This window comes from Symphodus melops, assembly GCF_947650265.1.
Source record: "Symphodus melops genome assembly, chromosome: 5".
Classification (NCBI taxonomy): domain Eukaryota; kingdom Metazoa; phylum Chordata; class Actinopteri; order Labriformes; family Labridae; genus Symphodus; species Symphodus melops.
The window spans coordinates 4,089,359-4,102,925 of NC_136695.1; the positions used below are offsets into that span (position 1 = coordinate 4,089,359).

General features: G+C 42.6%; 2 protein-coding genes across 2 annotated transcripts in view; both read left to right on the plus strand.

Moving 5' to 3' along the window:
- LOC306824188 (oxysterol-binding protein-related protein 10-like) overlaps positions 1 to 1,137 on the plus strand; it is a 29,832-nt gene extending 28,695 nt beyond the window's left edge. The window contains exon 12 of the mRNA XM_079344217.1: positions 403 to 1,137. Coding sequence (XP_079200343.1) covers positions 403 to 447 — 45 coding nt within the window. The 3' untranslated portion in view covers positions 448 to 1,137. The remainder of the gene's footprint in view (positions 1 to 402) is intronic.
- A 2,787-nt stretch (positions 1,138 to 3,924) lies between these two features.
- ggctb (gamma-glutamylcyclotransferase b) lies at positions 3,925 to 8,508 on the plus strand. The gene is made up of 4 exons (XM_079344654.1): positions 3,925 to 4,077; positions 4,159 to 4,304; positions 4,399 to 4,531; positions 7,642 to 8,508. Exons 1-4 carry the CDS (start codon positions 3,967 to 3,969, stop codon positions 7,810 to 7,812), a joined length of 561 nt encoding a protein of 186 aa, XP_079200780.1. The 5' UTR covers positions 3,925 to 3,966; the 3' UTR covers positions 7,813 to 8,508.
- Positions 8,509 to 13,567: the final 5,059 nt, after the last annotated feature.

The window sequence follows — 13,567 nt, forward strand, 5'->3', positions numbered from 1 at the left end:
GTTTCAAAAAGGCTGTTTTTACAGCATAAATAAACATGTTTACAGCCTGGGGCTCATCATCACACTGAATGTTACCTATTATCCATAGTTAGGCGTGGAGCTGGCATGATTGACAGCTGGGCCCGATTTAACGGTTTGTCAGGAGGCTTAAGACCCGCCTCAGCTCCAGCTCTCAGCCTGTCCAGAGGCTGACGGACAGTTAGGCTGAAATGGGATTTCCAGCATGGCGGCCGTTGCAGATGAGCCTCCGGAGCCACATGCAGGAACAGATGTGTGACGGTGTCCATTAATATACAGTCTATGCTTCACACACGCAGCTCATCCTTACATTTTTGTTTAGAAGTTTTGAACATGCAGTGTTCACCACATTAACATGGCAGCCATTTGTGTGTGTGTGTGCAGGGTGAAGGCTGGGTGTACCACAACCCTCTGTGGAAAGCTCACTGACAGGAGAGGAGGGAGGAGATATCCACACCTGGTGATTCAGGAGGCCGGCCGAAGAAGACGTGACAAGAGAGCGAAAAAAGAGCAAACGCTGAGACTCCGTGCCAGAACAAGACGTGCCAAAGACAAGCAACAATAGACGGACTCAGAGTGACTTTTGATGTTTGTGTTGCTGAGGGGTTGTGAGACTGCTCTTACAGGAGAACCAGAACACCAGATGTATAAACCCGCTCCTGTAAACTGCCGCTGACCCGTCACATCTCTGCACAGTGTGCTGAACTACAGCGATTAGTCACAACAACTTTGCACAATTCACTGTATAATATTTTCAGCAATGCATATTACAGTTTGAGCGATGTGTGTGTGTGTGTGTGTGAGAGAGAGAGGATTGAAAAACTATTTAGCCAAATGTAACTCGAGCAAATACCCCCAAATGAACTTCTCTGTCCGTGCAGACAGTTAATCCGTGAGACACTATAGAAGCTTAAATCTCACTCAAATATGTATTCTGCTACAGAGAAGTCTGCAAAACGTTTCACTGATTCTCTCACTGCCCTTCAGTTGTTCCTCTTCATGCAGATTCTCAGAATTGTCTCTTAAAAACTGTCTATAGCTAATGAATTATTTCAATTTGAGCAGCTTACAAGACTACATTTGTAATGCAAAATAAATCAGTTTCATTTATCTCCATCATGAACATGTAATGGGTTCTTCATCTTTAAATTGAACTGTTTCTGTTAATATTCTCCAAATGTCATGTTTCTCTCCTTTGAGCCACAAAATGAACTTGAGTCCTGAGCTCCTGTTTGTGGTTAGTTTGTTATCCAAAGCTGCTGCTGATGCCTGGGAGCTAAAGTGTGATGCCATCTTTGCACAGAGGAGATAAAAACAAGACAAACTGAGATAACCGGTGAACAAAGGAACGACATCAGATCTGACAAGTGACACCGAACTACCAAAAACTGCAGGCGGTCCAGTGTCCACTGGAGGCAGCCTCCTAAAGTGAGTACATACCCAAAGAGCCCCATGTTACAATGTCTTAACTTTACAGCAGAACTGAGTTCAATTATAATGGAATAATAAACTTGATTTGTTAAATTAATTAATTAGTCTTTATAAGGCCTTTTTTAATGTTACATTTGCTTTTTTCATTCACTGAAAACTGAATTTGTTTTCTTCACACTGTCGTGGATGAAAAGTCAGCTGGCTGCAACTTAAAGGGTTAAAAAATGAACACTGACGTGCTTATTAAATTCTGATTCACAGACGGAGCTACTGAAAAGTTCTGAACTGATTCGGCTTTTACCTTCACCAGAGAAAAGTTGAGCCTGAAAGGGACCTTTTGAGTTCACAGGGAGAACATATTAACTCCACACAAAAACCCTGTCTGACAGGGTTTAGAACCTGCAACCTTCTTACTGTCTGGATTAATTGTTTAGGTAGATCTAAAGGTGCAGAGACTGCTGATTAAAATGTGTGTGATTGTTTTTAAGATAAGATAATACTTTATTGATCCACAGACGGGAACTTCAGGGATTGCAGCAGCAAGACAGAGAAGTGGGTTATACATAAATCAAAACTGATTAGATGAGATACATACAAATACAACAATGATAAAGGAGATATAGAATACAAATAATGATGTGAAATATAAAACACAATTAATAGATGATCAGTGAATGGCAAATTAAAGTGACCACTTTGAGTGAAAAAGGTCGATACAATATACAGTATATATATAATAATATTAAATCAACCAACCAAAACAAAAAAAAAGACCCACATACAAGTCCAAACATTATAACGTCCTGTACAAATCATCTCTTGATAATGTGATTTATTGAGGTAAAGGTAATGAAAAAAGTTTGCAGTGATTGTAGGTAACAGAGTGCCACACACTGCAGAATCTTCCCTTTGTGTAAGTTATGATACACAGTTATTCAGTACAGTGTGTATGTGCTGCCATCTAGTGGGCAAAATGAAACAGTCTTTGACCTTCCTGCCTGACTCTTTGATTCTTCAGGATGTTAAATTTAATGTTTAAACAATAATCATCACCTTCCTGTATGAAAGAATAAAAGAACAAAAACAACTTGCACATCTGGTACTTATATACACAAACTCACGTCCATCAACTATTTCATTATGCAAATGAGGCACTATTGTTATTAATCATCAACGTTGCTCACAACAATTTGAATGAAAGAAGCCAGATGTTGCATCAGTGAGAGTTGTCAGAGACAGTTGTGACAAATTTAAAACACATTTTATCTATTTAGTAAAAAGTATCAACGTCAGCATTTCCTCTTATTTTAAAGTGCTTCATGACTAACATTTCAATGTAATAAAAAAATACCTGAAACACTGCTTTAAACGGCCATTCAAATACTCGTTTTAATAAAATATGTTAAAACTCAAAGTTGTGTTAACCTTTAAGTCCCCGCCGAGTAGAAATATGAAAAACAAGGGGCCGGGGATGGAGCCCTGGGGAACACCAGAGGTTAGAGGGGGGTCACAAATGAGACTGTGGAAGTCACCTAAGATAATTAAATTCAGGAGTATCTGATTTAAAGAGTTTAGAATAAAGACTCATCTGCTGTCAGAAAAATGTGTTGTCATCCACTCCCTGCTCGCTCTCCGAGTGTGAGCGAGCAGCTGGATCTCATGTTATTAAACAGTTTAAGTAGTTTAGTAACTTACTTAGTGAGTTTACTTTTGTTTTAGCGAGCCCGTGATAACTAAGAATTACATTTATACCTCGATCGTACATAACTATATTTATACTTCTATATTGTGTGTGAGAAACTGTAACAACCAAATATTTCAGATTTTTTAGGTCCTTGACTGTAGAAAAGTACATGATGATTCAAAGTTAAAAAAGTTAGTGCAATGCACCAATAATGCCAAAACACGTTTTGTGTATTAGTAAATTTACTTAGCAAATTCAACTTGTAGAATTTATTCTGCATAGTAGGAGAACTAGTTTTAGTTGTAATTGTTGATGGTATTTTAATATTTTTCATTTAAATCTTTTTTCAGTATAAAAACATGAACCAGTCCATACCTGTTTAGTCCCGACTCTTACAGCCCAAAATACGACCTCGTAGTTATGAATGATCACTATTTTATTTAGTTAAGTAAACACACTCATAGTTAAGTTTTACTATGATAGAGCTGTAAAGGTGTTTTTATTTAATTTGGATCCATGCCCAACACTAAGAGCAACACACGATTAGATCCGGATGTAAATAAAAGTGAAAGGTTGTGTGTGTGTGTGTACAGTATGTGTGTGTGTGTGTGTGTGTGTGTGTGTGTGTTGTTGGCGTGAGTCTGACAGTGTATTGTGAGGTTGAATAGGGCTCAGTGTTATAGTGGAGGGATTAGCATGAGAATGGTGTGTGAGTGCTGGAAGGTGTTCTGTCACTCTGCAGCTCGCTCTCTCTCTCTCAACTCCTCTCCTCTGAACACTCGACTGTCGCCTGCATCTTCATCGTCAGCCATCCTCTTCCCGTCAGGAACAACATGGAGCATGACCACACCTTCCTGTACTTTGCTTATGGCAGCAACCTGCTGAAGGAGCGTCTTCAGCTGAAGAACCCGTCTGCCACAGTTCACTGCGTGGCCCGGCTCAAGGTACAGACTAACATCTGGACCATCAATGTTACCTCCTTTTATGCCCTGTACTTTCTCATTCCAACTCATGTTCTTACTCAGGGCTATAAACTGGTGTTTGGGAACTATAAAGGCATGGCAAGTGACCGGTGGCACGGTGGCGTGGCCACCATCGAGAAGAGTCAGGACGATGAGGTGTGGGGGGTGGTGTGGAGGATGAACATGACAGACCTCGAGTCCCTGGACAGGTAAGGGTTTCGTATCCTTCGTATCTTTTGTAAAGTTTTTTGTGAACCTCAGATCTACCATGTTTGTGTTTTTTTTTTTTGTGCACACTCTCAGTCAGGAGAATGTGACATTGGGTGCGTACAGTCCAGTGGAGCTCCCTGTGAAGACTAAAGGACAGGAGCTCAACTGTCGAACCTACATCATGAACAGCTGTGTGTACGCTCCTCCATCACCTCAGTACCTCCGGGTAAGACATACTCCGCCTCTGAGTGCTTCAGTGTGTGACGCTGGAGGAGTTTCTTTTTTACATGACTAACACAGAAACCTTTCCAGGTGTTTTATTACAGTTCATGTATTTAGGATAGGATTTTCCCTTTTTTTTTATTTCAGAGTATGTGTACAGGAGACGGAGAGCGAAAGATTGATGTTGGGCTTATTACAAATACAGTACATGCAGTAGATCACCTAATTTGGTGCAATCGTCCACTCTAATGGCTTCTCACACCATTGCTATGCTGATGATACCCAGCTCTTCCTGTCATTCCCGCTAGATGGCGTTACAGTCTCATCGAGAATTTTGACATGCCTTGCTGATATCCCTAAATCACCTTCGACTCATCCTTTTAAAGACTCAGCTCCTTGCAAACGCAGATCAATGTCCAGTTTGATACAACCAAACTCATTCCTACAAAGTCTGCCCAGCAACTCGGTGTCATGACTGATGACCAGATTAAGGTTCAAGAGGATTTGGCCTGTACAACATCAGGAAGATCAGACCTGTCAGAGAATGCTACACAGCTCCTCTGGTTCAGGCTCACAAACTGCAGGGGATCAAAATGCTGCTGCTTGATTCACCTGTCAGCTGTCCAAAACTGTTCATGTCCCTCCGCTGGCTGCAAGTTACTCCTCGCATCGAATTCAAAACCCTGCTGCGGACCAAACAACGGCTCAACCCAACACTCCCTCCCACCATCCACGCTCTGCTAATGGAAGGCGTCCGATCCAACCTCCTCTAAACAGCCCTGAGTCCCCCCCCCCCCCCATGTGAAACAAACTACCAAACCAATCTTTTTGCACCTTTAAGAAAAAGCCGAAGACCCAGCTCTTTTTATGACCACCTCCACACTTCATGATACTGATGACTCCATGACGATGATGATATTAAGGATGGTAATTAAAACTCTCAATAGGGCTTTGCTCTTCCTGTGAGCACCTGTGTGTCCACTTGGACTTAAAGCTGTTTGTTTGCACTCACTGACGTTGCTTCCTCCTCTTTAGATCCTTGCTTGTGTTTTACTTCACTCTGTGATGCTTTAGACAATGAAGCTTGAAGACTTGTACACGTTTTTCATATATTGGCGACAGAGACAAAAACTCACGTTGCTATGAAGATGGGGTGATTGTGTCGGTCGTCCATTGGTTCGATTCCCACTGCATGCAAACACAGTTAATTCATCTTTAATGAGGCAAGACTCTTCACCCCAAATGACTCCTGCTGCTAAATGTGTTTAGATAGGTTAGTTAATCCAGAAAGACACTTTACAGCCTCTGGATTTAATATGTGAATGAGTGCAGGAACAACAACACGCAGAGACCCAGAGATTCACAGCTACGTGTACACACTCACGCTGATAGATCCCTGCTCAGAGAAAAGCCAAACAGCCTTCTAACCTGCTCCTCCAAATCGCTCTCCTCCTCCCCGAGTGTGCAGCAGGCGGAGGGAGAACCAGGAAGAGAGACATCAAGACTGTAACGTAACATCAAATGTTTGGATTATAAAGAAAAAAACTGTAAATTCTGGTGGAAACCTTTATAGCAACTGTGTCTGCACAAGCACACAAATATCCTCCGTCTCAAGAACACAACAAATATTACATTCCTACAGTCTTAGTCCAGAGTCCTGTGAGACATTCAAATGATAACAGGTCGTTCTGTGATAACGTTTGGTGAAGCACATAAAAGAGAAGAGCAGCAGGACATAGACAGGACATTTGAATTGAGCTATTCTAAATGCATATATATATATATACACATGTGCAACCATAAGCCAAAAACTATAATGTGTCTCAAAATTCTCCTAACTTCCATCCAAAGTCAATTCAGTTAACAAGCATTTAAAAGTGCTAAGTCTTTCCTGCCTTTTACAAACCATGAATCAAATTGTCTGTGTTGTGCTGCTGATATATTTTTAAACCAGGTTAGCTCCATATTTCCCCTCTGGGGATCATTTCAGTGTTATCTCTTTACATTTAGATGACTTTTTAAAGGCCCTCTCTCACGCTATGTCACGTCCAACATGTTTTAATGAGGTTGATCTGAATCCTGAATTCACTCCAACGGTCATTCTCTGTGTGAAGCATCTGGAAATATGCTCCGTCTGTCACACCCCCCGTCACCTGACTGTGTTTTCTGCAGGTCACAACAGTGTGGACACGCCCCCTCTGTCATGTTTTACACATCTGAACACCAGATTGTTCTTGTGCACATATCCCAAACATGCCTGAAAGAAAAACAGAGCGGCGCTCTGAGCTCTATAGTGGGCAGGAGTCCAGCACATTGTTTTCACACACTCTGACACGGGGTCCAGGAGCTCAGGGACTGAAGACCACATTTGTCCTCTGTCCAGTGTACACGCTCCCCCCCCCGCCCCCCCGGTCCAGGTCATGACTGTACAGTCTGAATGTGATGTGGAGAGATCCTTTCAGTTTCTGACAGAGGACTGCAGCTGGTGCTAAAATGCTGCTGATGTGCAGCTGGTCTGAGTTTACAGATTACTGATATTCAGGGGCCAATATAGTAAATGTTTGACGAATGTCACCATAGATTTTGTCCTAAAACGAGTCAACAAAAGTCAACAAAAGGCTGTTTCAACACATACCTCGTTTTCACTGAACTTGGTGTTGACCAGCGTCAGCTCTGACGTTCTGCCTCTGTGCTGTAACCACTGCTAAGATGTTTGTAACCCATAGCGTCCTGATTCAACTGCCTGTTTATCTGTTTCTGCTGAGTGACACTTTCACTTTCACTGTATCGAACAAACCATGATACATCTGTAGTCTCACCACAGCTCTGTGAAATAAACCGTTAAAATGGTGATAAAATGACGCTAAAAAAATCTGCAATGACCAAAATAAGATAGCAAAACACGTTTTGTCTGCAAGATGAGTCAAGACAAACTTTTAGTATTTTATATATATGGCTTTTAAATTTACTATTTCTGATGCAACCTCAGGACAACATGCAAAAAAAGCTGACTTTCATATTTAATAAATAAGCTGAGCAGAGAAATGAGGATTTCTGTCTGCTGTATTGAAGTTAAAGGCTGAAGAATAACTGTTGTTCTTGAACCCTCTGCAGGTGATTGTGATGGGCGCGGAGCAGAACGGTCTGCCCAAGGACTACCAGGAGAAGCTGAGAGCCATCAAGACCAACATGTACGAAGGTCCTCTGCCCATGATGAATGAACTGGAGCGAATCAGGAGAGCCAAAGAGAAGGACCTCCATGGCTGTGATGATGGCCGGGTCTAGCTCCACTCTCACCTGTAGAGAAGTCCTCAAAGCGCCTTGAGGAACCTTGACATGTAGATTAACTACGAGAATGCAAAAGAACAGAAGAAGCAATGACACAGAGTCATTAATATTTAAATTTTGACTTTAGAATCAGAAGTGGACCTCGCTCACCATATTATTTTAAATATTTTACATGTGTTAACCCTTAAAGGCAGGGATGGTTATTTTAATCCAGATACACTTTTTAAGACTTTAGTTGAAATTGTCTTTATGTCCTGACAGAAAATAATCATCCATGTGCTCTAAAAAAATGGCTCCATGTCTCCGTGCTCATGCTCTACCCCTTTGCTATGAGCCCGCACTCAAAGACAGTTTATACTGTGAGTGCACTGAGAGAATGCTACTGTCAAATTCATGCTAGTTTTAGAAAATGACCAACCCTGCCTTTAAATAAAAGTAGACCATCTACCAAACAGCATTTGAGCGAAGGTACAAGTTTAGAAGGATATCTATATTGAGGAGTTACAAAATAAAAGATTATTTTCATTCTTATAGGATTGATAAAAAATCAAATGTTGGACTTTAAAATGTGGCACAAAATCCGAAGCAGTCTCGTTTTGGATGAATCGCTGGAGACACAAATATGCTCATGTAATGTTCACTGATTCATGTGTAATATTTGTGATTCCACTGATGATCTTCCTTATAACTGACATTTTTAAAGATGCACATTAAAGCTATGAATGTCAACACATACACATCTTCTTTTCTTCTTTTTTGTTTGACTCAAGAAAAGCCTGAAAAGGCGGCTGCAGTCAGCAGTCAATGATTGACATTGTTCCTTACTGTTGTTTCAGAACAGAATTGAACTATAATGTCGGATGATTAGTGAGAATACTCTATGCTGTTCCTCCAAACGTTCTTCAGGTCATAGGTTGCATGTTCAGATCAAGGGTTGTGTCCCCAGATGGCATTAGCGAGAACTTTGACATCCATACAGGGGGGCTGCAATGGGACACCCCTCGCCCCGTTCCTCTTCATTGTAGTCCTGGACTTTACACTCAGTCAGGCTATCAGTGGACAGGAGCAAGGAGCTCAACGTCACTATGAAACCAAGGCAGTCCAGAAGTTTCCCTGCAGTAGTCATAACAGACCTTGACTCTGCAGACAGCACCAACCTGCTATCTGAACCATGTGGAGCGAACACAGGAGTGGAGACAGAATGAGCTGAATGCTGAAGCAGGTCAATGACTCAAATACCTCGGGTCGTGGAGTCCAACCTCCCATGATATGCAAAGGTCAGGTTTTTTATACTGCAACCAGGGAGTCAGCTATCTTGTATGTATGGATGTGACTGCTGGACCCTGAGGCCCACCCTCAAGTCCCAGAATGGATGCTGCCCCAGAATACTGCTTATAGTGCTAAACATCAAGCAGGCAGCATTTCACTATGAATGAGTTATAAGGGGGGGCTGAGTGAGAGCAGCGGAGAGTGGTGGGTTGAGCTGGCAGGTCATGGAGACACAGGGAGCACCAGACCAGTAAACTAGCGCTGTGAGTGCATGCAATCTATCATCATGTACCAATCACAGGGATGAAACGTCACCTCCCCCTCCCCCTCCCTCGAGGTGAATTCTCCTGATTATAACCTGCTACGTTATCAGCTCGCTTCATGCAGCAAAATACAAGGCTGCTTGCAAGATATCAAAACAATGGCAATGTGAATCTGGAGAGTCGTGTCATATCAGTTTCCTGTTTAGACGTTTGTATCGAGAGAATGACTTCCACTGTCCCACATCATGTTTGAAAGTTTGATGGATCCAGCTGTCCCTCTCTTCAGGGTGTCTCAGAGGCCACGACCCGTATGCTTTATGGAAACAGGACACAGTTTTAGCGTCATTCAGAGTTTTTAAATTCCATGTCTGGTCACTTAACACCCCCCCTCCTCTATTGCTCTCCTCTACATTCACTCTCTCTCCACGTCACACACTGTGTTTGTCAGGCCTCTTCACCACCCAGGTGCAGCCTCACAGACAGAGGCAATTATCTGGGGCAGGAAACATGTCCTTTCTGTGGGGAACCGGGCAAAACAGACTCTTCTGTGCTGTGCAGCTGCAGCCTGGGGGTCAGACCTATGTTCCCACATTTCTAAGAATTTTTTTTTTCACTGAAAATTAGGCCCAATGTTCCCATAGCCCACTGGTTCCACAGGTTAGGGTTAGGGGAACATAGGCATGCAGCCTGAATCAGCATCAGGAGCACAGGAGGCTCCATCAGGATCCTGCCTCACAGACCTACAGGGTAGTAAACGTCTCATTGAAGATGTGAAGTGTCCAATCTGCTGTTTCATTCAGATTGTTTCTACATCAACCACGTGAGCCAGATAAGCTCACAGGCTGAAAACGAAACATGCTTAATTTCCCATCCCCTCCAAAACACTGCTTCGTCATGAGTAGCCTAAGTGTAGCTGTCTCTTGGAAAGTCACTTATGGAAAACGTCTTACTACATGCACGTGTGTTAATTAAACTGCCAGTTTCAACGTTAATTGTCTGACAGTAAAGTTTGAGAGTTTAATGGAACGTGTGATCCTTTTTCGGTATTGTGACACATAAACTGATTATCATGGAGACAAATCTACAAATCCATCAGAGGGATGTTTGATGTTATGATCATGCCGGGCCGTTCTGCGTTCAGTCCTTCAAAAAGGGAAGGATGCAGATGTGGCTGAACCTTTACAACTTCTACAGAAGAACCGTCTTCCCTCTGAGACGACTGTTGAAGCCATGACTGACCTGAAGCTCTGGGAATTTGAATTGGAGCATTTTTGATGAAGAGGAGGTGAAGCCTCTTCTTAATGTGGGAGGTTAACACCAGTGTGTCACATCTCCTGGTTAAGGGTTTAGTTTAGTTCTGTTTCCTCGTGTATCATGTCTTGTGTTTGTGTTTTACTGTGTTCTTGTCCTCAGTTCTGGTCTTGTGCTCTTTGTTCCTTTTTTCCCCTCCTGTCTGATTACCTGATGTGTCTCACCTGTGTCTTGTTAACTCCACCTCCCTTTCAGTATACAGTGTCTGTGTTTCCCCTCACTCCTTGTCGGTTCGTCTTGTCTCTTCGTAGCAGCGTTTCCAGCATTCTTCTGGTCTTGTTTCTGATCCGACCCAGTTGTGTTTTTTGACTTTTGATTCCTGCCTGCCGTTTTTGTACCTGTGCCTGGATTGACTGACTTCTGTGTACCGAACCTTGCTTGTAATAAATGGATTGTGATTCTGCTTTTACCCCAGAGTCGTGCGTTTGGGTCTCCTCCTCTGTTCGTGACACTGACTCGTGACACAGTGTGCAGAAGAGGGATGTAGAGTTTCAACTCTCCAGAGGACATCCTTCCCTGCTACAAACATCCCAAGATCCCCAGCCTGGTCCACCAGTACGCCAGAGTGCTATAGTGAGGCAGCTTCAAGAGGCTCCCTCTATCAAACTGTTGAGCCCATAAAGAGGTGGTGCTGGATTTGGTGCCCTAAGTCCTGCAGGGCTTCTGGACATGGCCTCCCAGAAGCTGAGTGAAATGTCTGTGAGCAACATCGAAGGAGACGAGGAGGAAGCTGCACAGCTCCGAAAGCTGACGTGTTGCCTACTGGTTAGTAATCCTAGTCTAGTGGATACAGTAAGAGATGTCATTTACAACACTTTAAAACATATAAACAAACTGAGAACATCCCGTTCATGCTGCTCTACATGTTGGAGTCTTCTTGAAAATGTTTCTGTTCAGATTGTTCTTACAGCCCTTCCTCTTCACGGTAACAATTTGACCGTTTGAAACAGTCAGGATGTGTTTGTCCTAACTGGAATCAAACAGCAGGAGCACGAAGAGTCTGTCAGGAGAGATTAAGGAAACTCAGACAAATTAAACTCTCTTACAGTGAGTTCTTTAAGTGCTCATTCAGCTGAGGAGACTTTACAGTGCAGCCTTTAATTTACGAACCATAATGAGCCGAGTTTTCTTTAAGTACAGTGCAGCACTTCCTCACATTGAGCGTGTTCATTCAAGTCTATCCATCAGTTAATAATAATAAAAAAATTGAAAAAAACATCCCGTCTGCTGAGTCGGTGGCCCCAAAGCGGCCCTGACAAACATGGCCTGTGGTATGTGGGGACTCAACAACAGTAAAGTGGGACACAGCGAGACACCACACGTGGGATGTTACAAAACCAGCTCCATCTGAGAGTCACAGCGACCTGCACGGCTGAACCCCTCAGCTGATCTTTAGCTGGGAGAAGATTCAGTGAAAACAGTTCACGCAGAGGTCTGTGGATCAGACACGCTAACAGGAATACAACAAGTCCATGTATGAGTCAAGAGTTGACACATGAATACAACAGAAATCAAGTATGTGTGAAGGTCAAGTCGGATGCCGATAGCTGCGTCAGTGACATTATCGCATCGCGACACAGTGTACCCCGCTAATAAATTAAACAAAAGAAGGAAAACAAAGACCAACGACTTTGTTATTGCAGTGAAATATGACTGTTGCTGCTGATTTTTTTGAGAGGAGAAAGGAAAGTAAATGAAAGGAGAGGGAGAAGAGGAAAAGAAAGGACAGCGCTCCAGGTTATCTCCTTAAACGGACATTATCTTATTTGTGCTAAAGGATCAAATGTGACCACTGCTGCTGACTTTTTTTTATTTATGAGAGAGAAACTGGGAAACGAGAGAGGGTAAAACATGTCTTAGTATTTTGTGCTGCGGACACTTGATATCAGGACAATGAGCACATCTCTGAGTGAGTAACTGTACATTATGTGGCTCTTTGTTACAAAACACAATCAAGCTTTGTTTCAGAGAAGGCTGTGTGCCGCAAGGAGATATACAGACAAATAAACAATCGACTGTGTGTTTAAACACGGCAGGTTTGTGTTTGTCTTTTAATGCTGTGGTACGGGACCAACCAACGGACTGCAGCGTTTAGCTCCGCCGTTTAGGGTCGGATCGATGTGCTTGACACCCCAACAGAAGGGTCCCAAAAAGGTAGGACGGTACGGGTCGGTAATTTGGGGATCTTACCCGCCTGGGAACTAAATCGAACCGAACTGAACCGCCTGGTGGAAACAGGGTTTTATTTATTTCAATAACGTCTCTGCTTCTTCTTAAATCTTTTTTCCACACTCGTCAGAGTGGCGGACGCTCTTATATTTAAGAAGATCTGTATCAGCAGCAGACTACAGATCTGCACAGATGCAGGCCGGACAAGAACGTGGTGGTGTCATATTGATCTAGAAGTCAAAATAAATTCAACACCACTGCTTTTGTCTTTGTGTAAGAGCTTGATTTCTTCACTTGTTGATTAGACAGCACACAGAATGGTCCATAGTGGACAACAGGGACTTGTCCCCCTGATTATTTACAATCATTAAAATCAAGCTGTCCTATTTGGATTGTTATGTAAGCAGAGCCAGAAACAATGCAGCAGGTGCTCAGCTTGAAAGAAGTCTCCTGCTGGTTTTACATTACAAGAGCAGTGAACTGAACGTGCTGCAGGCCGGTGTGCATTCAGCTCTGTCATTGCTCTGCACCATGTGCATGCTGGGTGTGACTGAAGGAGTTCAACCTGTGTGCACTGATTAATAAACACTATACAATCAATATTTTTAACACCATTTTTAGCCTCACCCATTGCTCTAATTTATCACACTATATTTTTTAGTCAAAAAAATAATGCATAAAGCTTTATAATCTAGTTGCCAAACCCTTCACAAGTGAATGCTGTTTTCTTTATGAAACTC

Bases quoted from the DNA above. Each gene is read 5' to 3' on its own strand.
- ggctb (XM_079344654.1), top strand. From the start codon at position 3,967: ATGGAGCATGACCACACCTTCCTGTACTTTGCTTATGGCAGCAACCTG. The intron at 4,305-4,398 runs GTAAGGGTTTCG...GCACACTCTCAG, and splicing joins GACCTCGAGTCCCTGGACAG to TCAGGAGAATGTGACATTGG. The intron at 4,532-7,641 runs GTAAGACATACT...AACCCTCTGCAG, and splicing joins CATCACCTCAGTACCTCCGG to GTGATTGTGATGGGCGCGGA.